Source organism: Parasteatoda tepidariorum, chromosome 4 (genome assembly GCF_982258835.1).
Source record: "Parasteatoda tepidariorum strain Cologne lab strain chromosome 4, Ptep-v5.0, whole genome shotgun sequence".
Taxonomy (NCBI): Eukaryota; Metazoa; Arthropoda; class Arachnida; order Araneae; family Theridiidae; genus Parasteatoda; species Parasteatoda tepidariorum.
In genome coordinates this window covers 77,860,728-77,888,539 of record NC_141758.1, presented here as the reverse complement: position 1 = coordinate 77,888,539, position 27,812 = coordinate 77,860,728, and the positions used below count along the sequence as shown (strand labels likewise).

At 28.4% G+C, this 27,812-nt stretch overlaps 1 protein-coding gene across 1 annotated transcript in view; it reads left to right on the top strand.

Moving 5' to 3' along the window:
• The first annotated feature begins 757 nt into the window (after positions 1-757).
• Positions 758-27,812, top strand: part of LOC107443669 (uncharacterized) — a 243,519-nt gene continuing 216,464 nt past the window's right edge. The window contains exons 1-2 of the mRNA XM_071182455.2: positions 758-1,136; positions 23,240-23,532. Of these exons, the coding sequence (XP_071038556.2) occupies positions 23,297-23,532 (236 nt within the window). The 5' untranslated portion in view covers positions 758-1,136; positions 23,240-23,296. The remainder of the gene's footprint in view (positions 1,137-23,239; positions 23,533-27,812) is intronic.

Genomic DNA, 27,812 nt, shown 5'->3' with positions numbered 1-27,812 from the left:
AATTTTACCCTGAAGCAATAATACTTGAAAGCCTCACCCACTATACTTTAAGATATGAAAATTATTGCTTAAAAACTAATAATCTTTTCCTCCGACAATGAGATCTATTTTTTACCCTTATAAGAAAGTATGAAATGTAAAGTAACAAACAATATTCTAGAATGCCCAGTAAAATCCCTTCTATAATTCCTTTATTTGGATAAGCATACTCCGTGTCCACAATTTCAAGTGCCATATGCAATATAGTGATTACCTAAGATCTTATACCATATGATTACCATTACCTAAGATTTTATAAAGTTCAACCCCAACAACTCTACCAAAACTTTTATTTTTCTATCTGATTTCCTCTAATATAAGGATATAAACGATATAATCGTGGTCAAAATTCCATTTCAACTCTCATTTAACTAAATATATTATAAGTTTTTTTCCCCTAACGTTAATGGCAGTCAAACATTTATAAAATAAGCATATTCGCACAAAATATGCCTACGCAAACAGCTTTTTTTTATTTTTTTATCTCGTATTGCAATTCATTTCACAAACCGCAAATATAAAATAAGAGGGACCATTCCAGAATATTCAGTAATAATTCAACGGCTTATTTTTCAACACTCAACCCAGGTACAAAGGTTAAACTACTAACATATCATTTGCTAGAGGTTAAAGGCGATAAACAGCCAAATCAAACCACCCCATGCCCAGGGTGCTAGAAATGGATAAGAAAGATGAGATGAAAGAGTCCTTTTAACAAGGAGAGTAGAGGGAAGGGTAGACCCGAAAAAAAATAATAAAAGAAAGGAAAATAATAAGCTAGCGGGTCCTCTGGGGTGGGGAGGCACATGCCCCTTTTTGTAGCCATTCGTATAAGCAAGTCGGAAAGCGTGTTTACGTTTTCTGTGGGCCTAGTCCGGAGTATTTTTTTATGTATATATTTTTTTTCTTTGAGTAGTTTCGCATTCTGGCTTCAGTTTGAAGCTAGAGGAAGTAAGGAAAAGTTGGTTTGTGCGAATGGTAGTGCGTGTTGTGTTTTGGTTGTAAACTTTGACAGGGTGACATGGATACCTTTGATGGACGCGATGTTTTGTTCTGTCGGTGATGGACCGTGGGAATCGAATGAAACGATTTATTTGGTAAGCAAGTTTTGATAGAATGTTTTTTCAGCGTATGATAATGAAATTAAGATTTCATTTTGCTATTTCAATTTAAGTATAAGAAATGATACTAAGTCCTAATTTTTCAAACAAAATAAAATTATTTTTAACTATTGTTTTTTTTTTTTTTTTTTTTTTTTGCTGTAAATTTTTACAGTGTGACATGAAAAATTTTGATGGACACGATACTTTGTTGTGTCAGTGGTTGACTCTTGAATGGAATGATTTATTTTGGTGAGCAAGTTTTGATAGAATGCTTTTTTAGCGTATGATGACGGAATTAAGATTTTATTTTGCTATTTCAATTTAAGTATTAAAAATGATAGTAAATAATAATTTTTCAAACAAAATAAAATTATTTTTAGCTATTACTTTTTTTAAATTCATTTGTTAAATTTTTTTTCGCTTTGCTGTAAATTTGTGTGACATGAAAAATTTTGATGGACACGATGCTTTTTTGTGTCAGTGGTTGACTCTTGAATGGAATGATTTATTTTGGTGAGCAAGTTTTGATATACTGTTTTTTTAGCGTATGATGACGGAATTAAGATTTTATTTTGCTATTTCAATTTAAAAATTAAAAATGATAGTAAATCATAATTTTTCAAACAAAATAAAATTATTTTTAACTATTGCTTATTTTTTTTTTTGCTGTAAAATTTTACAGTATGACATGAAAAATTTTGATGGACACGATGCTTTTTTGTGTCAGTGGTTGACTCTTGAATGGAATCATTTATTTTGGTGAGCAAGTTTTGATATCATGTTTTTTAACGTATGATAAAGAAATTAAGATTTTTGTTTTGCTATTTCAACTTAAGTATAAGAAATGATGGTAAATCCTAGTTTTTCAAACAAAATTAAAAGTATTTTTAACTATTGTTTTTTTCTTCTTTAAAATTCATTTTTTTATATTTTTTCGTTTTTGCTGTAAATTTTTACAGAGTGACATGAAAATTTTGATGGACACGTCAGTGTTAGTGGTTGACTCTTGAATGGAACGATTTATTTGATGAGCAGGTATTTTTTTTAAACTGCTGCGTGAATGTAAAATTTGAATTTAATTTTATTGTTTCGTATTAAGCTACCTGAAAAAAAGTTAGTGAAGATTGGTTCCTTAGCGTTAATTAAAATTAGCCAATAATAATAAATTTTATTTTTATTCTTTTGTCTTGTTTTTTTAAACGCTGGCATTGTGATATGGACGCAATAAATGAAACGATTTAATTGTTAAGCAGATTTTAAAGTTTTGTTGAAGATAGATGGCTGTTGAAATTAAAATTTACTTGTTACAGCATTGATAAATTTCTTAAAATAAGTCTAAAAAACTTAGTAAAACTTGCAAAATTTAAAAAAAAAATGATTAATAAATTTCATTCATACTTATTTCATTTTAAATGCATATACTAAATGCCATGTTTCTTTTTTTTTGTTAATGGATTATGGAAATTATATTGGTTGCATGTCATATTAATTTTTAGTTTCATATAATTTTAAGTACTTAAAACTGCTTAAAATAATTTTGAAAAAAAGTTATGGCTCTTTTGATAATTTGCAGAATTGAACAATAGGTTCCGTATTTCATTTAGATTACACCATATATGTCAAATTGATATACAATTTTTAATATTTCATTTTAATTTTTTTTAAATTATTAAAATGATTTAAAAATTATTAATTAATAGATTTTTTTAAAAATTTTATTGATTGAGAGATTGTTTAAAAATTTTATTAATTGATTTTTTTATTTAAATTTATTTATCGATTGGTTTTTAACTTTAGTTTATTTGTTTTGTGCGAGTTATTTAAGTTAATTTTCTTTTGTAAACTTCATAGACGTGAAATGGATACTTTAGAATAACATGGATAACAATTTCGTGTTAATTCTCGGAAAGATAGAAAATCAATGAATAAATTGATATATTCAAAATTTATTTTCGTTTAAATTGCCAAGTCTATGGGAAATTGAAAGTAAGATTCAAAATATCATTTCAAAGATTTTAAGCAGTTTGTAATAGCATCTACAGAAATTACCCTTCCCCAATACTCTTATAATGATTTAAAATTAAAAGATAAACATACTTTTTTTCTTAAATCTTTTTTATGGACATTTAACTTAATAAATATGCTTACAATGGCTAATAAACTGAACAAAACTGTACATTAAAAACGATAGAAAATTAATAAACTTAATTCTTCGAAACTTTATTAATTTACCAACAAAGATAAATTAACAAATTCAACATTAAAGGACAAAAAGTGAGATTTTACTCTTATAAAATAGGAATTTACTGATGGAAAGTTAAACGTTTTTATGTATAATTTGTTTTTAAATATGACATTATAAATGAATTATTTGCATTGTTAATCAAAAGATGCTCAGCTATTTTTCATTCGAATATAAAAAAAATAAGACTTAAAGCATTTTGGAATATTGAAAACTAAATATATTTTTTAAAACTATTGTGGAATAATTTATTTAATAAAAAATTTCGAATGCAGGAACAGTATTAATGATTAAAAAATAAACCAATAATTATAATGTTTTTATAAGTTTAATTAAAAATATGTCCTGGAACTATCACTAAGTCTTATCAATTTACACTTGATTTTACATTGAATTTTTAAATTCGTAAATTTTGCATTCCACTAAATATCAAAAATTCTAGTCATTATCTATAATATATAGAGTTACATACGCTTTTCTTTTTTATGTATTTCTAAAAATCAGTTACATGAAGTTACAAAAAATTAGCCGTCAGAATGTTTATAAGTGGATATAATAATAAGTGGATGTTTATATTAAATTAAATGATTTTAAACGGGAAAGTAATGTAGAAAGTTACGTACGTCTGAAAGAAATAGAAACGTAAACTAGGAAAGAATTTTTAAAACAAACAATAATTTTAAAAATAAGAACTGTTTTCGTGTAATGTTTTTCTTCTTTTCTCGTCTAAGTAAATTCTGGTAATAAACGAAAAAAAAGCTATTGCTGAATTTAAACTTATAATAAAATTATAGTGTTGTATTTTACTTTAAAATATAAGTCTACTTTAAAATGAGCACAATCGTTGCAACTTTATTTTATGAAAATAATCTCATAAATGAAAGATTATTTAAAAAAAAAGAAACATGAAAAATCTTTAAAAGTTTGTAATATTTCTAGACTCCGACTATTCAATAACATATGTGTCTCATGTATAGTTTACTATATAAATAATAGTTTAAAGCGAGAAAAATTATTATTTTTTCCGAGAAAAGTTTCAGTGGCAAATTTCCCGATTATTTACTGAAATGTTGTTTTTGACCTTTTGTTTTATAATAAAATATGGCATCAAGAAGTCTTTGGATATAAAATTATATAAATTTATTAGTTTTAGTAGAGGTAAAAGACAAAAAAATTTAAAAGGTAACTTTATATTTCTCATGAAAACATAGATAGCCTTCATATATATAGTGTCGTCTGATAAAAAGTATGAAACAACATTAATGGAATTTGTAATCTACATTCTAATGGTATTGCATATCTTAAGTCTTCAGGACAACAGCATTTATAAGATACTTTGTCTTTTTCCATTTTCTTGCTTCTTTTACTGTCGTTTACATCGTTTTTTGCACAGTGTAAGGAATTTTCTTGCTCAATCATTTTTACAGAGAAAATGAATCTGTAATGCATCTTAAAATACAGAGAGATAAGATACTATAACAACTCCTAAAGCCTACCCTGGCAACAGTTTATCTTTGTCCCAGTCGGTTTCAAAATTGACTCAATTTGGATCCTATAAAAACGTGCACCGAGTGACCAAAATTGGGATGCCTAAATTTTTTATTATTGGTCCTAGAATGGCCTATATAGGACCTACATTGGTCAATAGCGAACCTCTATTGGCTAAATAATGGATATTAAATATCGGGTGAATCTGATGATTCTAAATAGAGCCGATATTGGTTGTAAAGTGGCTGTTGTAGGGTGAATCGAAAAATTCTATATAGGGCCAATATCGGAAAAATAATAACCCCTTGAACAATTATTGAGCCAAGATTCATGAATATTAGCCCCCAGCAACAATTTATCTTGGCTCCAGTTGGGCTCAAAATTGGCTCAATATGGGTCCTATAAGAGCGTTACCGAGTGATCAATATTGGAATGTCTGAATTTTTTATTATTGATCCTAGAATGGCCTATGTAAGACCTACATTGGCCAATATTGAGCCTATATTGGTTAAATAATTGATATTAAATATCGGGTGAGTCTAACGATTCTAAATAGAATCGATATTGGTTGTAAAGTGGCTGTTAAATATCGGGCGAATCGAAAAATTCCATATAGGGTCAATATCGGAAAAAGAATGACCCTTTGAACAAATATTGGTTCAATATTCATGAATATTGGCCCAATGAGAGTCCAAGTTATTTTGCTGGTAGGGCTAGACTGTCACAATAAGAAAAAAAATATTGTCAAAACTACCAGACAGTGATTAAATTTATCGTGTTTCTGGTTCTATGGGAGTATCAAACAGCTCTGTTGTTTCTACCAGAGCGCTTTGGTAATGATTTCAGTTGAATTAATCATGAAACATAGTGTCATAATATCTGATAAAATTTGGTAAATGTGGCAAAATTTGGTAATTTTATCTTGATTTCTTAGAGATGACATAGAATAATTCATTCGGTTAAATTTACTTTCTAGTTTTGTACTTCATACTACATGATTAGTAATGCGAACAATTATTTTAACCAAACTTTTGCTTCTACCAAAGCGCTTTGGTAATGATTTTGATTAAATTAATCATAAAATATATATAATAACTGATAAAACTTAGTAAATGTGGCAAAATTTGGTAGTTTTATCATGATTTCTTAGAGATGGTGTAAAATAATTTATTTGGTTAAATTTGCTTTCCATTTTTGTATTTTTTTGCAAAAACTATTGGAAATACGGTCTGTTATTTTGAGAACCGTTAACCGTTACCATATGAATGAAAAAAATTACAAAATAAATTATTTATAAATACCGCATTTTCTGTTTTATTACCACAATTATGGTTATTTTTACTAGAAATGTCATTACTATACAGAACGGTAATTTTGCCTGCATTTTTTTTCTCTGTTCAGGAGTTAGCATCGTAAGCACGCACAAAGTATGTATTCTTCCTTTTTGCTATTCGAATTGAGACTCCGCTTGTTTTCTTCGAACTTATTCTCACACAATTTCAACATTAATCGTTACTTAGATAAATCAACAAACAATGCGTATGATTTTTATATAATTCAAAACTTCGGTTTAAGCAAGATGAGTTATTGTTATTATTTCATTTCCCATTCTGCAGTCTCATTGTTTGTGTGAGTTTAGAGAACGAGGTCATTTTCGGATTTTCGATCAATCGAACCCAAAATTCAGCTTATTTACCTTAAATATACTCCAAAATGTCTTACACTTGAAGATTAACATTTACCGCGATGACCAAGATTATCAAGATTATTGATATTTATGCCAAAATTAAACTTCACATCAATAGACACGATCTAAAGGAAGATATTAAAAGCATTATCTGTACAGTATGGTTTTTAAACAATGGAAATAAACCAATGTATTGTTCAATTTACGAATGAGTCTTTAGTTTTTACTAAGTTAATTTTGTAATAAATATCACACTAATTTGTTAATAAGAAAGCTATGTGCTTTCAAAACGCAAGATAAAATCTATAAAATGGCATGAAATATTATTTTCAATTAATTAAATCACGAATTAAATATGTATTTAAATAAATTTAAATCAATCAGGGAATATGAGAGAACACAGCTATAAAATGAATTGAATATTTTGTTTAAGATTAGATGGCTTATAAAATTATGATTCAAAATTCGTTAACAATTAACATTAATTTTTTTCCATCTTCAGGAAAAAAAATGGTCGTCGTAAAAAAAAATGGTTAAAATATTCTTTTATTACTAATTAAGATAATAAAAGCATTGACGAAATGGGAATAACCAGTCACGGAACCTGAACTCTAAACATTTCAATAACACCTTAAAAACCGGAAAAACTCACTGAGTATTCTTCAGTTTACACGGCACCAAATAAGCAATGACCGCGAAGACTGACAATTTGCCGATGCAACATTTATTTCGCAGTAATTAGAAGACATAAATTGGTATTTATGATATGTGTATTGAAGACAGGAACTCCTCTTCTATAAATAAAATATTTTCTTTGAGGAAAATGTTCCTTTAAATTGCCTGCCCAGGGCTGCTTTCATCTTGGAAAGTGGTTCTGGCAGGGTGAATAACTCCAAGGACTCTTCTTCTTTCCCTTCCTAATTGATGCCTCGCTAATTGATGTGTGAAAGCAAGGGGATGATTAAATGGTTGGAATTTTAAGGCAATTTTTGCTTTTCAGTCAATGATGTACTTTTTTTTCGTTCTTACCTTATTTCGTAAGGTTCTATTTGTATTACCTGCCAGGCTGAATGGTACCATTTAGTTAATAGTTCTTTTTTCTTCTTTTTTTGTTGACGAAATTATTTAATTAAAATTTTTTTTCTCAGATCATTATATATATTTGGATGGCAGTGTGTCAAAATATTTGAAAGAAAATGTTAGTTAGTAAGACTGTTTTATGTTGGGAATATATTTGCACACTGTATTTTACTCTCCCTTCAATAAATGGTTAGAATTTTTCGACAATTTTTGTTTTTCAGTCAACGATGTAGTTAATTTTCTTAGTTTGTTTCGAATGGTTCTTTTGACTTTATCTGCCATACTGAATGATACCGTTTAAATAATAGTTTCTTTGCTGGCAAAATTATTTGATTTAAAATGTTCTATAGATCATTCTATGTTTTTGTAAGGCATTGTGCTAAAATGTTAAATAGTATTATTGTTTTAAGTAAGGAATATATTTGCACACTATATTTTACTGTTTGTGCTAATAGATGATTAAATGGTTGGAATTTTATGTCAGTTTTTGCTTATTTAGTCAATGATGTAGCTTTTTCTTCCTTGCTTTATTTCGCAAGGTTCTGCTTGAATCAGCTGCTCGACTGAATAAGCTTTTTTGCTGACGAAATTATTTAGCACAATTTTAAAATATTTAAAATAAAATATTATTGTTTGATGCAGAGAATATATTCGCACACTGTATTTTACTGTGTTTACTAGTTGATGAATAAATGGTTGAAATTATACTGCAATTTTTGTTTTTCAGTCAACGTAGTTTCTTTTTTTTTTCTTAATTAATTTCGAAAGGTTCTATTTGAATTAGCTACCAGACTGAATGATATTGTTTAGATAATAGCTTTTTTTGCAGCGGAAATTATTTGAATATAAATGTTCTATAGATCATTCTATGTATTTCTATGCAAGGCATTGTTCTAAAATATTTGAAATAAAATGTTAGTTAGTATTATTGTTTTACCTAGAAAATATATTTTCACACTGTATTTTACTGTATGCGTTAAGGGATGATTAAATGTTTGGAATTTCAAGTCAATTTTTGCTTTTCTGTCAATGACGTAGTTTTTTCTGCCCTTTTTATTTTATTTCGGATGATTCTTTTAGAATTAGTCGGTACACTGAATGGTACCATTTAGTAAATGGTTTTTTAACTGACGAAATTATTTGATTATAAATGTTTTATAGAACATTATATGTATTTCGATGGCACTGTGTTACAGTATTTAAAAATTATACAAATGATTGTTACTCCAAAAAAGCTGGATCAAGTTACGGTAATAAGTACTGGCACTCACAGTGCCGCTACTTTTTACAGTAGTAATATATACTGTAAAATTACTGAATTACTCTAAGTAAATAAATATTACTGTAAAATTAAAATGTAATAATTAGCTGTAAAAATAGATTTTATGGCAAAATCTATTAGATTCGATCCGGAATTTTTCAGTTACATTTTTTACTCCTTCTTTATTTTCACAAGGTTTTATTTTAATTAGTTACCATACTGAATTATAGTTTTTTTCTGATGGAATTAGTGAATTCAAAATATTTTGTAGATCATTATGAGTATTCGGATGTCACCTTATTAAAAATTTAAAATGAAAGCTATTTTGGCACTGTTGCTTGTTGTGGAGATACTATTTGCACACTATATTTGTTTTTAAATAGTACAAGCAGAAATTTTCTTTTCGTTTAAAGTAAAAGGGCAATTAGATTTCCTTTCTTACAGTGATTGAATGCTTTGAAAAACTATTTTTATTTAAACTGTATAATTTAACTTGTTACAGCTTTCTTTGAGGATTTAATATAAAACGCTTAAAGAAAAATATCAGTTAGTGTTATTTTTTGCTCTGATGAAATATTAAAAAAAAAAAACATTTTTGTGCTTTTGAGCTAAATATTTAAAGCTATTACAAATTTTTATGAAGATTTAATATAAAAGGATTAATTGATAATTTATGTTGACAATTTTATTTGCTTTGATAAAATATTTTGAATCACTATTATAAGTCTCATAATTTAATTTGAACTTTAGTTGTACGTTTATAACAAAACGTTTGCAGTAAAACGTCAGGTTGCATTATTTTTTCCACGTTGATGAAAATGCATTAAAACACTCTTTAGATTTTAAACTGCATTTTGCAGTTCTCTACTTTTTTCTTAAAATAAAAAATAAAATGTTTTTGGTAAAATGCTAGTCGATTTAATTCCTTGCGTTTAAGAAATTTTGCTTTTAGACCATCAAAATTAAATAAACAATTAAGTAGACTATTAAAGTAGACTATTAAAGTGGACTATTAAGTAGACTATTAAAGTAAACAAATAGTTCTTTTATACTGATAAAATATTTAAAAACTATTTAACTTTCAAACTACTGTCATTTAGGTACATATTGCTTTACATAATGATAACTTTTTAGAAGAAATTTACACAAGATCATGTTAAATAAAATAATGTTTCAGTTATTATTCCATTCAAGGTAATATTTTTCTAAATGAAAACGTAATATTCAATTAAGTTATGATAATGCGATGTATTTAAATAGATAAATATTTAATTCTTAATATTGATGGTTTTTTATAAAAATTTTAAACAAAACAGCAAAGAACCGGCTTTTTTATATTAAGAAAATATTTCCAAAAGCTATTTTTGTTATTAGCGTGTTTCCACTAGATGAAATTTATTTTTCCTTCCTGTAATGTGACAATAATATAAGCCAGCACTAATAGGGTCATAAAAATATTATTTTAAATATTTTTTTATTCATTCTTCCATTGTCTATTAGGTAGAATATTTGGCAAGGAAAAACAAATAGGCTCATTAATATTATTAATTCCCATTTTTAACTTTATTTTGTTCTTTATTTAAATTTTTTTGATGTAAAAATTCCAAGCAAATGACTGGTAAATTAATTATAAATAATTATTTTAATAGCTCCTTTTACTTCAATTTCCCTTTTCTTAATATCGATTGTTTAAGAAAATGATTTGAGTTAGTCATTTGAAAATTCATTGAATTTTAAAAAATGCAAATATTTATGTAAACTGCAGTGTAAAGAAATAAATTTATAGAAACATATGCCATTAGAGTTCGTTTTTGTTTTAATTTTTGAAAGAAAGAAATTAACGAAAACCTTTGGCTTGTTAATTTTCTTTAATAGAAACAATTACCATTTTTCGAGTTCGTATTCTTAATCTTTAAAAGAAGTTGGGGGAAATTTTTGCCAGTTATTTTTCTATAATATAACCAATTATCATTATTACTGTTTATATTCTCAATTTCTAATGGAAAGAGTCAGCTGAACCTTTTCACAGTTTGTTTTCTTTAACAGAAACAGTTACCACTGTTCGAGTTCGTATTCTCAATTCTTAAATAAAGAAGAATTAGGTAAATTTTTAAGTTAGTTTTTTTAATAGAAACAATTACCATTGTTCGAGTACGTATTCTCAATTTTTAAATTAAAAAAAAAGTAGGGAAATCTTTTCCAGTTAGTTTTCTCTCATGACTTCTGAATAAAGTCTATGCATGTATGTAGAAAGTATTTAGTTTGTTTCTATAAATAAAAATTTATTCTTCAAAAATATATTCTTAAACATTTATAAACTGTTAATAAGAAAGCGTGTTTTTTTTATCAATTAGTTCAAATACTTAATGTCGTCACTTGCATTCCTTGTTTTCTGCTCCTCTTTTGCTTGCTTGATTTTTTTAAAATTTTTATTTTATTTAATCCGTCGTTGAACAGTCAACCCAATCTTGGAATTACGACAACTAATGTTCAACTTCGTAGCCTTGTAATTTTAAACCAATCCAGAAGACACGAAGACTCCTGGATCAGTACCTACAGAGTTATTGATTTGCTAAGGGAACATGGAGGTCCTTGTGACTCGAGAGATTTAACGTGCATCGGTCACCATTTACTACACGGTGGGGATCGAACCCACGAGCTCTTGAACATGGGCCCAGTGCCCTACCAACCAGACTATCCCAACCCTGCTTGTTTGATTTATTTTTTCATATGTAACCAAAAAGTATATGTAACCCTAAATTTTAAGTTTCTGGAAGCGTCTTCAGAGGAGTTAAAAAAGGCCCAAAATAAAATTTTATTTAAACTATTTAGTGAAATTTTCATTGTGAACACCCTTGTACTGCATTTATAAAAAAATATAAGTTACGCAAATAGGTGTAATAGTTAATTTGAAATGAAATAAATAAATCTGTGAGTGTATGAATTAGAAGAAACAAACGAATATTTGAATCAGTTAATCAATAAATTAATTAATCAATTTCGTCAAAGAAAACGTGAATTAACGAATCAGTTTGTGGACTAACCAAAATTCTGTGAAAGAGTGAATCACTGAAACAGCAACTCAACATATCAATAACTAATCGCACTGCTCCCTATCTTATATTTATTAATTTTAAATTTTATTTTAATTTATTACCGTCGTTGAACAGCCGACCTAATTTTGGGTTTACGCCTACTGATGTTCAACTCCGTAGTCTTGCAATTTTTAACTCAATCAAGAAGACAAGGGAACTACTGTATCAAGAATTGGGAGAAATTTTCCTTCGTTGAGGACTTTTTGATAGACAGCATTGGCGCTACGTTGAAAGGAAAACTGCGAAAACCTCTCACGAGTTACCTTGATGGCAAGGGGACTCTAACCCAGGATCCGTCTACTACTAGGGATATTTTACGTTAGTGAGCAGTGCAAGCCGGGTGCGGAATTTGTATCAACCAGCCAATGCTGGGATTCGAACCCTGTTCTCATTGGAAGGTAAATTCTATTCTATGAGTTACCACGGCTCCTTAGTCCTTAATTAATAGTTTCATTTATTAATTCATGACTTGCTATTATCTTTATTTATGGATTTAGTAACTTATTGTATTGTTGATTTATCGATTCCTCTGATTCATCATCTCTTTCATTAATTAATCTTTATTTTGTAAGGAATAATTCAAAACATCATAAATTTAAATTTTACAAAATAATGAAGTTGTAAAAGAAAGCATACTTTATAAAAAACAAAATTCAAGTAAAGTATTGTGGAAAGAAATGAAACTCCATCTTCCTACTCAGAAATATGACTTAATAAACAATTTTAGAATTATTCGTTAAAGTTTTCAAAACCGCTAATTTTCAAACTTAAACCAATTATTAAAATTTTTTTGCTTATTTTTATATTTACGTTTTTATGTTATAATAATAATAAGCTTATTTTTTGATATGATGACTATTAATTCACTGTTTTATTTATTTTTATTTTATGCACTGATTCAAAGATCCGCATACTAATCAATTCACTCACTAATTCTTCAATTTTTTAAGTTTCCTCTCGCTTTTAAATGATTCCAGCAAAAACTTTGTATAAAAAAAGTGATCCTGATAACTTTGAGCATCTTCCCTGCTGTCAAGTTTCATTCACAAAGATGTTTAGCCTAAGCTATAACTTCCGCTGTTTAGACAACATTTTTGTATAAGCTTATTTTTTGCTTAGTCTAAACATTCTTCATATTAGCAACTATAACTACGTGATAAGGGATAAGATTTTATTTCACGGCTTTCGCTTACGTACCTAATGTGTTACAATTCTCTAACATTTTACAATACCGCAAGGTTTTACATAAAAATCGTGCGAATTAAAAACCCAAGGATCTACGCATGAATGCTGAAATACTAAAAATACCCAAAACGAAACGGGAGAACCTGTCTATTTACAGAAAAATAGCATTGTTCTTGACAAATAGCTTCCCCTCTTTATAACTGTCCTCACCCTACCAGCTATATTATAAAAAATGAAGTAATCATTCAAAAGAAGACCCGGGTCAAGTTGCAAGGGGCAAAGTAGGAAAACAAAAAAAAAAAAAAAAAAAACGAATCGAAGATGAGAACCACTGAAGTGAGAGAAAAAAAACTCCCAAACGTTCGCCCCTTCCTTCACAATATAATCCAGTGGGCTGGGTAATTGACTTGCTATTTTTATTTACTTTTTTCCAAAGCCCTCCCTGCATAATGGTTCATATTATTATTATGAACCTGCTTTTGAATGTGTTATAAAACCCCTCTTGAGCTATTAATTTTAACGAGGGTTTTTCTCAGGGAGGTTAAAAATTATAAATGAACATTTTTTTTCTTCGTGTTTTTTTCCACGCAAATAGGTGCTATGTAGGCATAGAAATTTCTCGGCTAAAAGCCGGTTGTATTTACGTTACAAGAATATGTGATTCAGGTGGTTGGAGAGAATTAAAGCGGCTCCATTGTAATGATGCCTTATCTCTCATGCCCAGCTATTATATTGAGGGATATATGAAAGGTGCGTTTGTTTTTTTCTGGATGAAAGGCTAAAGTGGAAAGCGAGATGAATGATTTGAGAGATAAGATTGGATTTCATAATAGGTTCTGAAAAAAAAATTGGTATTGTAATGCAAAAACTCTCATATTTATGGCTATTTTATCTTTTATTATTTTAATTTTTTTTAAAAGATTAGTTCTTATGGTGTGTAGTGAAAATCAAGTGTTTAGTGACTCTTTTACGAACCACTCTCTTGGAAAATAAAACTCTCACTTTTGACTTATCATCAATCCGTGACCAGTACTTAATTAAATTTGCGAATCTTCACGAAATCGCGTAATTTGTGACGAAACGCGAACTCTCCAGTGTATGACAAAAATGTTTCCTCAACTCAAAACCTCATTGTAGAGCGTTGTGGAAGATTGTTAGTTAGAATGACGAAACTAGAATAAAGACTAGACAATCGAAAACGAAGTGACGAATTAAGCCGTTCGCTCTGTATGGTGGTCAAGAAGTTGACCTCGTATCAGGAAGATCCGGAATTTGAATCCTGTTTCCGGCATGGGTGTAATTTATCGAGAATGATGAAAATTTTACTTGGAGCAAATAGCAGGAAAAGGTTTCGTCAAAAACGAAGAAATTTTCGAGATATTTAAGTATCCATTTTTTACTTTGCGTACTGAATGCATCGCATTGCTCTCAAAATATAACTGCTACACTATGGTACTATGTATTGTAATGGACGTGACGTTTTCGCTTGATATTAAAATTCTGTAAATTTTATCACACTTTAAAATATAATTTGATCAGATGTTGTGTTTGATATCATTGCAAAAATTAAATCAATTCTACGCGGAGAAGAAGGTTTTGGTAAAATTACTATTTTGTATGGTAATGACTATTCTGGTAATAAAAACCAAAATATGCGGTATTTGAAACCTGTCACTTAGTAAATTTTCCGTTCATTTGGAAGCGGTTTACCGGAAGTTCTGGATTTTAATAGTATATTTCTTATTACCAAACTTTTAGTAAAAAATACAAAACTTGAAAGTAAATTTAACCATATAAATGGATTTTGTACCTTGATATGAAGTATCATAATACAATTACCAAATTTAACCACATTTATCATATTTTAACATGTGTTATAAAATCATGTTTTATTGTTTATTTTACCAAAACAATTACCAATGTGTTTCGGTAAAAATTCCCAAGCTTTTTGGCGTTCCCAAAGAGCCTGAAAAAGGGTAAATTGTTCCCTATTCTGGTAACTTTTACCATACTTTTTTTCTCAGTGTATAAGAGGAAAGTAGAAGTAGGATAAAAGTAGAATAGAGAAAGTAGAAGAAGTCTAGGAGTATGATGAAACAACAAACTTTATCCTTAAATGTTCTGAATGCTTTTTAATTTATAATTCCACATTCTGAAGTAAATATTTTAGAAATTATAAGCCTCTCTTCTAAAAGTTTGAGGTGAATCTTGCATGTAATGAGAAAATCAAATTTTTGAAGATATATATTTCATAACCGTCGTTGAACAGCCAACACAATTTTTTGGGTTAATGACGACGAATGTTCAACTCCTTAGCCTTGTAACTTTGAATCTAATCCAGAAGACAAGGGTACTCCTGGATCAAGTATTGGGAGAAATTTAACTTCGTGGAAGTCTTTGTGATTGAACAAACCCGCATTTAGGTTAATCGGAGAGGAAAACCACGAAAATATCCCGCGGTTAACTTGATAGCAAAGGGACTCTAACCCATGATCCACCTTCAACTAAAGATATTTTACGTCAGCACTGTGGTCGAGGTAAGCCGGATGCGGAATTTGTATTTAGCAGCCATTGCTGGGATTTGAACGCTTTCCACTTCATCGGAAGGAGAACGTATATATATATATTTATATCAATTATTATAATCATAACACCATTAATTAAATTATATAAAAATATATAATATACGTGCTTAAAATTAAAATAAATGGCACATTTATATAAGAACGACAACGATGAACGAAATACCGGGCTAAGCTGCAGTTTATGAATGCTTATGGTTATGCTTAATTAAATGAATGTGCTATCTTTTCAGCTATAACATCCGAGTCGGAATAGAAATTAAACTGTTCTAAATTAACTACTATTCTTAGAAACTACTCACAGTTAATTAAATGTCACTCATATTTCTTCTCTTTACTACTCTTAGACTATTCGGGGGAAGTTTTAATTAATATTTAGGGAATTACTCGTTTGAAATGACTCTTAAAAATATTTCATATTATTTTCTTTTTTTTAATCATTCAGTTAATTTGCGAAGAAATTATTCGTTTTTGATCGAAAAGTTTAGAATTTTTAGCGACTCGTGAAGAGTTTTTTTGCTTATTTTACTGAGGTATTTTTCTTTTTCTTAAATAATACATTTTAAAGGATTTTGGAGACATTTTTTAAGAAACCTATGCATTTTATATGAAATAATAATAATATATATAGGTTTTCATTTTAAGAATTATATAGTAATTGCTGCTTTATTTAATTTTTATGAATATATTATAATTAAATTTTTTATGAATGTATTATTAAAAATAATTAATTTTTAATGTGAAGATATACGTATTGCATAACTTTAAATTTATGTATAAAATAATAAATAAACAAAAAATTCCGTAAAGTACTTCCTTTGTACTAAATATTTCACAAATATTTTTGTTCGAATTATTTATTTATTTCAGCACAAATAATTGTCATGCTACTCTGGATAAACTGTACAAATATTTTACTGTGAGTTTCACAGCTGAGTAATTTTGAAAAACTGATTTTTTTATGTTTGTTACAAATCCATGTTTTGTTTAGACAGCAGATTGGAGTCAAAAGCTTAAGAATTTGATTAAAAAATAAATAAGTTTTGAATAAAAACTAGATATCTTTAATGGCTATAAATGCTCCTTTTCCTGTAACAAACTTTGATATAGATTCTAATTGTAGAATTCTTAATGAAATTTCGTCACATTTTTCTATGACCGCTGTTGCGTTATATTATTTTCATTATTTTAATGACAAAATTATAAATCCAGAAAATAAAAAAAAATTTCCAACTAAAAAAACTAAAATTAACTATTTTCATATTTTTTTTCAAAAATGTTTTATCGATGTAAAATTAAATATTTCAAACTTACGCTAATAAAATTGAAACTTGATAAATATAATATTTGTCGTACACTGTAAAAAATTAATGATCAATTTAGGGTAAAATGTATCGGGTCCTTAATTACCTAAACAAACTTTTCAGAGTAAAATCATTTCTACTGTAAAGTTTAACGGAGCAAAGAATCTGATATATTGTAATGTTTATACAGTAATATTTACTATAAAATCCCTGTATCACTGTAATTATATATTACAGCAGAAAACGTCTCACTTTGCACTTATTTTCTGTTAGTATTTAGATCTAAGGAAAACAATTGTTCACCATTAAAATTTCTTTAATTTTTAAAATAAAATATTGATAAATATGAATGAAAAAAAATTCAAGCTGTTTGTTTTATATTTTATATTTTATACAAATTTGATTCGGATAATCTAACAGATTTTTTAGTAACTATTAGACTGTTTTTATAATTAAAAATTACAGGATACATTTTTTCTTGTGATTAAAACGTCAGAAAAAAATATAAAAAGGACACCGGTGTACCTATTTCGTCAAAGGGTTAAAACAGAAACCAAGAATCTAAAATTATATCAAGATTTGACAGGTTTATTTAAAGTTGTTTAACAAACAAATTAAAAAAATACTGAAATTTTATCTAGTTCTTCCAAATCATTCCAAATATAGAGTCAAAGCAACCGGTCACGATCATCTTATTATATTTTCTTAATGCACGAAAATACGATTTTCTTTTCTACGAGAGCAGTAAAACTTTGTAAATTTATAAAACAATAGATGATTCAAGCTCAAACGCAAATATCTCTTTAGTATCAAAAAAGGAAATGACAAAATCATTGATTTTCAAGCATCTTATAATAACGTATTTGAGGAATACGAAACAATCCAAAATCGTATCTTTGGTCTTAAACAATTGTGCACGATGATATCTGTAGGTCAAAAATGACATTATGATGGAGTTGACTTGAATATTGGCTTTCAGAAAATATCCCATTTCATGAGTGACTCTGCATGATAAGTTTTGTAATGAAGATATACTAAATAATATGCTTTTGTTTAGAAAACTGGAAATCTGAAATGCTTAAATGTATGTGATTTCATTATACAAGGTCGGAATAATAGAGCATCTTGTATTTTACTATGCATAACACAAAACAGTTTGCTTATGCTCAAGGTGTATGGCTAATATATGATTTTATACATTTGTTTATTTTCAAGAATAGAAAATTAAGAATTCATGTCAGACTATAAGAAGTATATTTGTTCAGGTTTTTTTTTATTTCAGTGCTCTAAATCTCCTTGACTGTAATTCAAATTGAAATGCATTAATTGAATTTGCATTATAATTTAATTTTTATAAGTCATTAAAAATTATATGTTATATACAGTAAGAATTATTGAAAAATCAGTAAATTCACGTAATAAACGATAAAAAAAAGTAAAAGTAGTTAAAAATACATAAAAACGCAAATACCTCTCGAGTTTTAAAAATCGAAATTGCAAAATTCTTTTATTTTATAAACAAAAAACACAATGAGCAACAATGTATATATATGTGTGTGTGTGCGTGTGTGTGTAGTATACAATGTATCATACTAGTCTTTCAATAAGCTTAAAATAGATAAGCTAGATAAGCTTAAAATAGATTTGCCTTATTAATTTTAAGAGGTAGAAATTGTTCTTTCACAAAGAGCCATAAAAAATCATGATGCCATTTAAGGATAATCGTCTGGGCAAATGAGTTGTGTTTTTTTTTTCAAATAAGATCATAACATCTCCGTTTTTTTCGCAATTTTTCCTTTCAAAAGAATTATAATAGTGTTGTGTAATGAAATGTAGTTTGCACCTATAAATGGCCCTGTATTAAGGTTAAAGCAAATTTAAGTGATTTTGCTGTTCAAATTCCTAACAGTGATTAAAAAACAGCTTGGCATTGTGAAATCTAAATTTTACGAACACATATATTATATACGTTTCTCTTGCTTTCATAATATCTGCAATTTAATAACAAATGATACATTCATTTACATAATATTTTAAATTCAAGACAAAATATTATATTGAAACTAGTATTTATATCATATTTTCAATTTTTTCCCCAACGTACGCAATATTTTAAATTTTTGAATAAATGTTTTTTCTTTATTTGTATAATATCTTCAATTTCAACCAAATGCGTCTTTCTTTCTTTTTTCAAAATTTTCGTAGACATTTTTTTACATAATGCCCAGTCTACTGTCTACCTCGCAACAATTTTGTGAGAGGTTCTAAGAAATTGGCCTTCTTTTTTATCCATGAGGGAAAAAAATACATGGAGGTGCTTTCTCTAAGAATGGGGGTGTTTGAAGTGCGGAGAGATTTTTTAGAGAAGGTTTCTTTCAACGCACCGTGATGTTTACAATACATGTCGGAGAACGGGGTCAAACTACTTGGAAGACCTTTACTAGACCACCATGTTTAGACAGATGGAATTTTTTTCTTCTTAAACATAGTTTACCATGAAATCTGTTCATGAAATAAATAGCTAAGGCGACAGTTCTTGGTTCCATGGTTGTTGGATTGTGTGATACTACATACCCATATAAACCCCCTGTTGAAGGGTGTTAGTACTGATAAGAAACCGCGATGACATGGGGATGCCAATAAGATTTTGTCACTATGGGTATTTCTGAAATGAAAGACGTAATAAAAATATCTTAACGACTTTTTTTATTCTATTCTGTAAGTTTCAGATTCTTTTTTATTAGTCTTTCAATAAAATTCCTGTTATGTTTCTTGAATAAATTTCGGCACTGGCATGCTAATTTGTTTAGATAGAATTTCATTAAAATTAGAGCATTTTAATCGCCTTAAAATGTTGTCGATTTGATACCCAATACAACGTTATTCGGTTTGCAAACTACCGAAAAATCGTTTGATTTTTGCTGACAAATTATGCATGCAAATTTAAAGCACGTTAAAATTAGAATATTTAAATCGTTTTAAAAGACTCTCGTTTTAATTTTCAGTGCATCGTAGTTCAGTTGGGAGAACATTAAGAATCTTTAGATTTTAGCTTGCAGATATTTTGGATAAAAAAATTAAAACATGCTGAAATTAATGTCGTTAAGGTTAGAGTATTTCAATCGTTTGAAAATGCCCTAGTTTTAGACCTAAAAGCGTTGCGATTGGATTGGTAGAAAAATAAATATCGTTTGATTTTAGTTTGCAGATAATGTGTATATAATTTAAAACATATTAAAGCTATTATCATTTTAATAATCTTTTGATTTTAGCTTGCGAATATTTTGGATAAAAAAATTAAAACATGTTAAAATTGATGTCGTTAAAGTTAGAACATTTCAATCGTTTCGAAAAGCTCTAGTTTTAAACCTAAACGCGTTGCAGTTGGATTGGTAGAAAAATAAATATCGTTTGATTTTAGTTTGCAGATAATGTGTATATAATTTAAAACATATTAAAACTATTATCATTTTAATAATCTTTTGATTTTAGCTTGCAGATATTTTGGATAAAAAAATTGAAACATGTTAAAATTGATGTCGTTAAAGTTAGAAAACATTTCAATCGTTTGAAAATGCCCTAGTTTTAAACCAAAACGCGTTGTAGTTGGATTGGTAGAAAAATAAATATCGTTTGATTTTAGTTTGCAGATAATGTGTATAAAATTTAAAACATATTAAATCTATTATCATTTTAATAATCTTTTGATTTTAGCTTGCGGATATTTTGGATAAAAAAGAATAATACATTCTAAAATTAATGTCGTTAAAGTTAGAACATTTCAATGGCCACAAAATGCTCCTGTTTTAAACCTAAACGCGTTGTAGTTAGATTGGTAGAAAAATAAATATCGTTTGATTTTAGCTTGCAGATAATGTGTACAAAATTTAAAACATATAGAAACTACTATCGTTATAAAATACAGCAAGTCATAATGATTCTATTTTGAACAGAAATCAATGAAGGAAAGCCGTTTACTGTTGTCTAGTTAAAAAGAGAGAACTTTATCCTTTATAGGAAAATGTTTATGATCGCTGTTGATATTTAAAATCAATTCGAGGTTTACAGCATTAGTTTACAGCAAGGTTAATTACAACAAGGTTTACATTTAAATTCAATATAAGGTTAAAATTAATACAGGATTTTAAGCTCATAAATCAGAAAAAAATTTTCTTGTCGGACCGTACTGTGTGGAATTGCAAAAATTAAAATCAGCATTATTGTTTCAGAAAATTATTTTTTTGAACCACACACTCATGAAAACGTCATGCAAAAGATAACGAAATTAATCATCAAATTGAGCAAAATAAAGTTCAAATATTTTTATTTTGGAAATAAGTCATAGCACGTTCAAGCTGCTATTTATTTATTTATTTTATTTACGACGGAAAATGCTTTTGAAATATTATCTGAAATTATGTTTCATAGGAAATTAAACAATCAACATTAAAAATATGTTATATAGCAAGTGACTAAGCCAACAAACATTTATTTTAAAACCGAATATTAGCTTAGAGGGCGGTTAAAAGCGCTGTTTCCACAAAAATCGGAATCCTCAAAAGCGCAAAACAAAGATAAACATTTGATTTGAGCTGTAATTGAGATAGGCGAAGCATGTTTTTCTTTATCTAAAGCGGATGAAAATAAGATGTGTAGATTTTTTTATAGCTGATAAGACCCCCTGAAACTAACTTCCTGCCAAAAGTTGGAAATCTGGAAGGTGTTGCATATGGAGGAAAACAGGTTATTCGATTTCGTAGGCAGTTATTAAACATGATATTATCCAGAACGAAAAAATAAAAAAAATGAGAATTGGTTGTTTTTTAAGTTTTTTTATGATACCCGTCTCTATAACAGGGATTCAGTTTTCAGTAAGAGGAAAAGTACATTAAAGTTTCTTGACCAGACTAATATAAAACAGATCTGTAGCAATAATTTTAAAACTCTCTCTTACTATTTAAAATATGTATATGTATTTATATACATAGAATTATTATTATATAATGTTTTTATAATAAAATTAAGTATACCTGGTGTTTTGTAAAGACTTAATTTATATTATTTTATATTTTTGCAAAAAACAAATCTATAAAGTTCACAAAAACTGATAATTATGAATCATATATCATTATTTTGGGAACAAAAATACTGTGTTTAAACTATGACGGATCATATACGAAGTAATTAAGAGCAAAAAAGGGATTTAAAAAATTGAAAGTCAGTTTATTTTTGAATAATAAAAGTGATCGTTCTCTAAGAGAGAAACGAATTCCCACATACTTATATTAGGATGCGCAGAGGTGATTTGCGCATGCTAATGCAAACTAATCGGAATTCGTTTTCCATATACCGACTCAATTCTCAGTTTACAGTTATCAATCTTTAACTCATTAGTCATGTAATTTTGAACCAAACCTAGAAGACAAGGGAAGTCCTGGTTCAAGTATTGGGACAAAATAATATTCATGGAGGACTTTCCAATGAAACTAACCCGAATTTGCGCTACATAGACAGGGAAACCACGAAAACTTTCCACAGTTTGCCCGATGGCAAAGGGATTCTAATCCATGATTCATGTACCACTAAACATATTTTACGTCAGTACCGTGGTCAGTCCGAGTTAGGATAATTCGCAGTAACCAGACAAAGCTGGGATTCGAACCTGGTTCACCTCTCAGGGAGACGAGTGCTCTATCCCCTGAGCCACCGTGGCTTTCTTCCTAATCATTTACATATCATGACTTCACTGATAATCTGAAAACAATTTATTAAAAATTCGAAATGTTCTGCCCTTTTATACGTTCGTTATTGCCTCTTTTATTTTTTTTTTAAAAAAAATATTATTTTCATAAAAAACATTTATTATTCAAGAAACCTAATTTTCTCTATCTCTCTGTCCTGTCACGTAAGGTGTTTCGTACGTACTTCAATAAGTTTATTATTATTATTATTGTTAATATATTTAGAATATTTTTAGCTCTTTTTACAGTTTATTTGATGAAATATTTTTCTATATGATTTCTCTATCTCTTGGGTAATATCCTCCTCATCCTTGGATATGTTTTGAACTCCTGCATTTTCTTTTTGTTTATTTGTTAAAGAAAATAAGTTATTTTTTATATCTTTTCAATCCCAATATCGCTGCCACAATAAATTTTTAATCTTTATTTCAGATATCTTAACACACCCAGCTCGAATTGAATTGAAACGAATAAATAAAAGCCTTCTCCATGGTCTACCACACATACGACATTCAACGGCAAAAATACGAGCCAAAGAATGTCACCTCTCGTATTCCGAAACTCACCTTCGACCCTCGAAGAAGCTCGGGAGCGAATGGTAACCATGGAAACCGAAATGCTTCTCATCATGCTGCAACCTACCAAGATGATAAGCTTTATGGATATCGCCGAATACCTACGCCTATGCCTCGCCTTCGAGCGCCACCAAGCGGAAAACCTTATAAGTAAGTTTCTTTATTTTACTTATTTTCATGGTCAATTTATACGCAGGGAAAAAGGAGGCTTGTGTGGTCATTTTTTTTAAATGTGCCAATTAAAAAAAGTATATTAATCTTATTAACATCTCAAGTATTTTTATTAAAATGGGTGCGTTTATTTTTTATTTTTATTTTGAATGGAACTTAAGCTTTTTTGGAAGAATACAGATAAATTGACAAATAGACAGCAGTCCCAGCACTATGCGTCTACACTAACCTTGTGCACTGTAAAAAATTCCGGATCAAATTACAGTATAAAGTACCGACACTTTGAGTGTATCATCCATAAAAACCATTTTTATAATAAAATATTATACCGTATTTTTTTCTAGGAAATACTATAAAATGGAAGTGATTCAGTGATTTTATTGTAATTGTCACTGTAAAAATTATGGTACATCATTATTTTTTTTGTTCCGTGAAATGTACCGGTAAAATCCTGTAGAAATGGATTTTACCGTAAGTACCGGCACAATAAGCTTTTTGCATTGCGTAGCAGCTTATGGTTATGAAACTGATATTAACTCAAACGTTTTTAAAAAATGACTAATTAAAATATGTAATGAGCTTATTCATTCATAATGTAATAAAAATTACTATTCAAAACGATAAATAAAACATTTTTTGTTAAGGCAATCAAAAAGCAATTTCAGAATTAATATTTCTAGCATAAAAACTTATTTTTTTAATAAGCTACTTAAAAATCTTTTGTCTTGTAGCGTGTTACTCAGTTTTGGCAATCTGCTAAAATTTTCAGAGCAATTATAGGTAATAAATAGCAGAAATATGTCAACTCACCATGCATACCCTCTCTCTTCTGTATTTGTTGTTTATAACTTCTATGCGAGAAATTTTAAAGCCCTTGTTCCATGTGAAGCGTCAGCACGCAAAACGATTTCATATTTGAACTTATTAAAATTTTTAAAAAATTATAATGGATGTTTATTGTAGTATGCTGAAGTAGAAACATTTTTATTTTAATTATTTTGTTTGTTTCTTTCTAAATATATTTATATCTTACTAGTCCAACTTTTTGTTTTATGGTCAGTCTTTTTTAAAGAAATAAAATTTACCCCTTACAATATTTTTTTACTAATTTCATAAATAAAATGAATTAATGAAATGAATGCTCTAAATATAATGAAGTGAATGAACCACTTATTTAACATGAGTTTTTATGGCTAGCACTCCTACAAATTCCATGTAATTCCATTCATTAAAATTATGGCTGATTTTGCTTTAATTTTGAATTGTAGTAGTTAATATTACCCTCAACAGTTTTAAAGGTTTCAAGAACTTTTTCACTTCAGTTCAGAAATTCAAACTTTTTAGACAGTTGCAAATAAATTAATAATAAAAGATTACTACGAAATATAAAAATCCTTTTTATACAAAAATATCTTTAAAAAAAGTTTTTTTTATATAAAAATAATTTTTGATTAATTTAAAATGTTCCCATAACTGGGGAAATAAGCAGAATGTGAAATTAATAATTAAGGGCTCAATAGGCGCCAATTAATAATTGGCGCTTATTACACTGTAACCAATTTCGGATCAAATTATAATAAAAAAGCACCGGTACTCAGTGTGCCGGTACTTTCTACCGTTAGATCCATTTTTACCAGAGCATGTTATGGATTAAAAAAATTTAATATAAAATAATTTTACAGTACTAAATACCGTAAAATCACTGAATCACTCTATTTAAATTAATATTAATGTAAAAATGACGGTATAATTTTACACTGCAAAAATGGATTTTACCGTAAAATAGATTTTACGGATGACGCACGTGAAGTGCCGCTATTTTATGCCGTAATTTGATCTGTTTTTTTTTTTTTTTTTTTTTTTTACAGTGTATGGGTAAATAAATTTAGAATAATAGCTGTTTTAGGCACACTGTACACTGAAATTTTTCTTACTGACCATTTTATTATTATATTATTTGTTTTTAAATACGAGTAATGCATAAAAAATTTCACTGAACATTAAACTGAATACATGTTTTATATTAAGTTAGGAAATAATATTTTTGCAAGGTATCCGAAAATTTTTATTAAAAATTATGATGTGAATTTTTTTTAAAATATAGTTTATTTGTTTCATTATGTGTACAAACTTATAAAACAATCAAAAAAAGTTATTAATGTTATTATTATTATTATATTAAATGGCCATTTTTAGGTAAGAAAAAGGCATTTTTTGCATCGATACTAACACTATAAAAAAATTTCAGTCGCCTAAAGCAAAAAATTCTCTGAGGATGTTATTTAGAAGGCTATCAACTATGTTTTGAATTATTATTTTAAAAACAAGAACATATACTACTAAGTTAGGGATTAATGTAGTTAAAAAAGCAAATTTTTAAAAATTTTCGCACCTATTTTTGTGCAAAAAACATGCATAATAAATGAAATTATGCTTTTTTTCTTATAGTCTGTAATTCAAAACATGCGTGCTATATTCATAAGCACTCATGAAAAGTTGTAGACAGTAATTTTGAACAACATAAGGTATCGTGTTTAAGGTGATGTAAAATGCGAAAATATCTGCCTTGGAAGAAAAACGCATTTAAAGTCTTAAAATCATTATTCTATCCACTGTTATCTCCTCACACGAAAACTGTTATAACTTTGTAAATAATTGAAGTACGAAAAAAGTAAAATATTTTTAGCAATCTAAAAAATCATAAATTCTAAATTTGTAATAAACTCATTTTCGAAAATCTTGCCCAAAATCATGTTTTTACGCTAATCAGATACCTCAAATAGATCATAAATGTAAGCTTTTAGTTGAGTTCTACTATACTATTATCTTATACAGAATTACAGTTTGTAAATTCCGTTTATATTACCTAACTCTTTATAACATATAACTTCATTACATAACTCTTCTTATCATAGCGCTTTATTACATAACTCTTAAACAAAATGCATTCAATTTTTATCTTATCACTACAAAAAAGAGCAGATAAAATTATCAACAAGACTAAACTTAGAATATTCAGTAATACGCTTCATTATCACAAAATTATTTTACGTAATATAAACTCATTACATTTTATAAAATTAATGATCTGCAAGATAATTTCTAGAAAATCAATTAAATTTGCAATCATTCTAAGAACTACCAAAACTTTACATTTTATCTGAAAGAATCAGACCTAAATTAAGTACAATATTCTCTCATCATTGTAAACTTTTACTCCCTGGTTGATAGACAGAGTGTCGTTATCAATGCATTTACTAGTCTTTATCAGTAATAAAACCGAGCCAGTTCCCTTTTAAGGATTTTATTTTCCAAATTTAAAGGTTTCAGACAAAACATTTAACGACGTGCCTTCGCTTAATATCTCTCGTACGATGAATAACGAAGTGCCGCTGACAGTTTGAAGCGTATTCATGGAACATATAAACCTGTCAGTAAATGCTGACATTTTATGAATGGGTTTAAACCAAAGGAAATGTTTCGACACCGACACCGTAAACACCAACAGTCGGTGCGTGTTTATGTTTTGCTTGATAAGAAGGAAATATTTTTCAAACAAGAAGTTTATTGATTTTTCTTTTTACGCTTTCCGCGCAGTGTTTCAACGAAATGAACGAGACTCGTTTTAAAACTATAAAAATTGTTATATGTACTTATTCTAAAAGAGCGTGGAAGATGGTACTATTTTTGATACTTAATTGATGAAGAGTTTTTCATCATTTAATAGATCTTTAAAAATGACATTTAACTCAAATTTCATCTAAAATGCTCTTAAATACCGTCCCGCAGTGGACTGATCGTTAAGACTCGGTTCCCATCAGATCACCAAAGTCAAGCATCACTGACTGCGGTCAGTGTGCGGGTGGGTGACCACTTGGATTAGTCTGAGTAAAGATCCAGGGTGTGTGGTATTGGTCCTCGTTAAACTGTTCTACAGTAAAGTGCACCTGCAGGTCATCGGGCTACCAAAGCGGGGGTGCCATATTCTCTGCAGAGGATCAAAATTGTGATGGAATGTCTTCGGATCATCCTCAGGGATGTTTCCCAGACCATCACCAATAGCCCATTGTGCAGCTCCAGTGTGACGTAAATGGACAACAATAGCAACAACAAGCTCTTAAATACCATCGAGTACTTCATCGAGAAAAATGTATTTTCGATCTGTCGTTGAACAGCAGACCCAATTTTTGGTTTACGACTACTAACGTTCAATTCCGTAGCTTTGCAATTTTGAACAAATCTAGAAAACAAAGAAACTC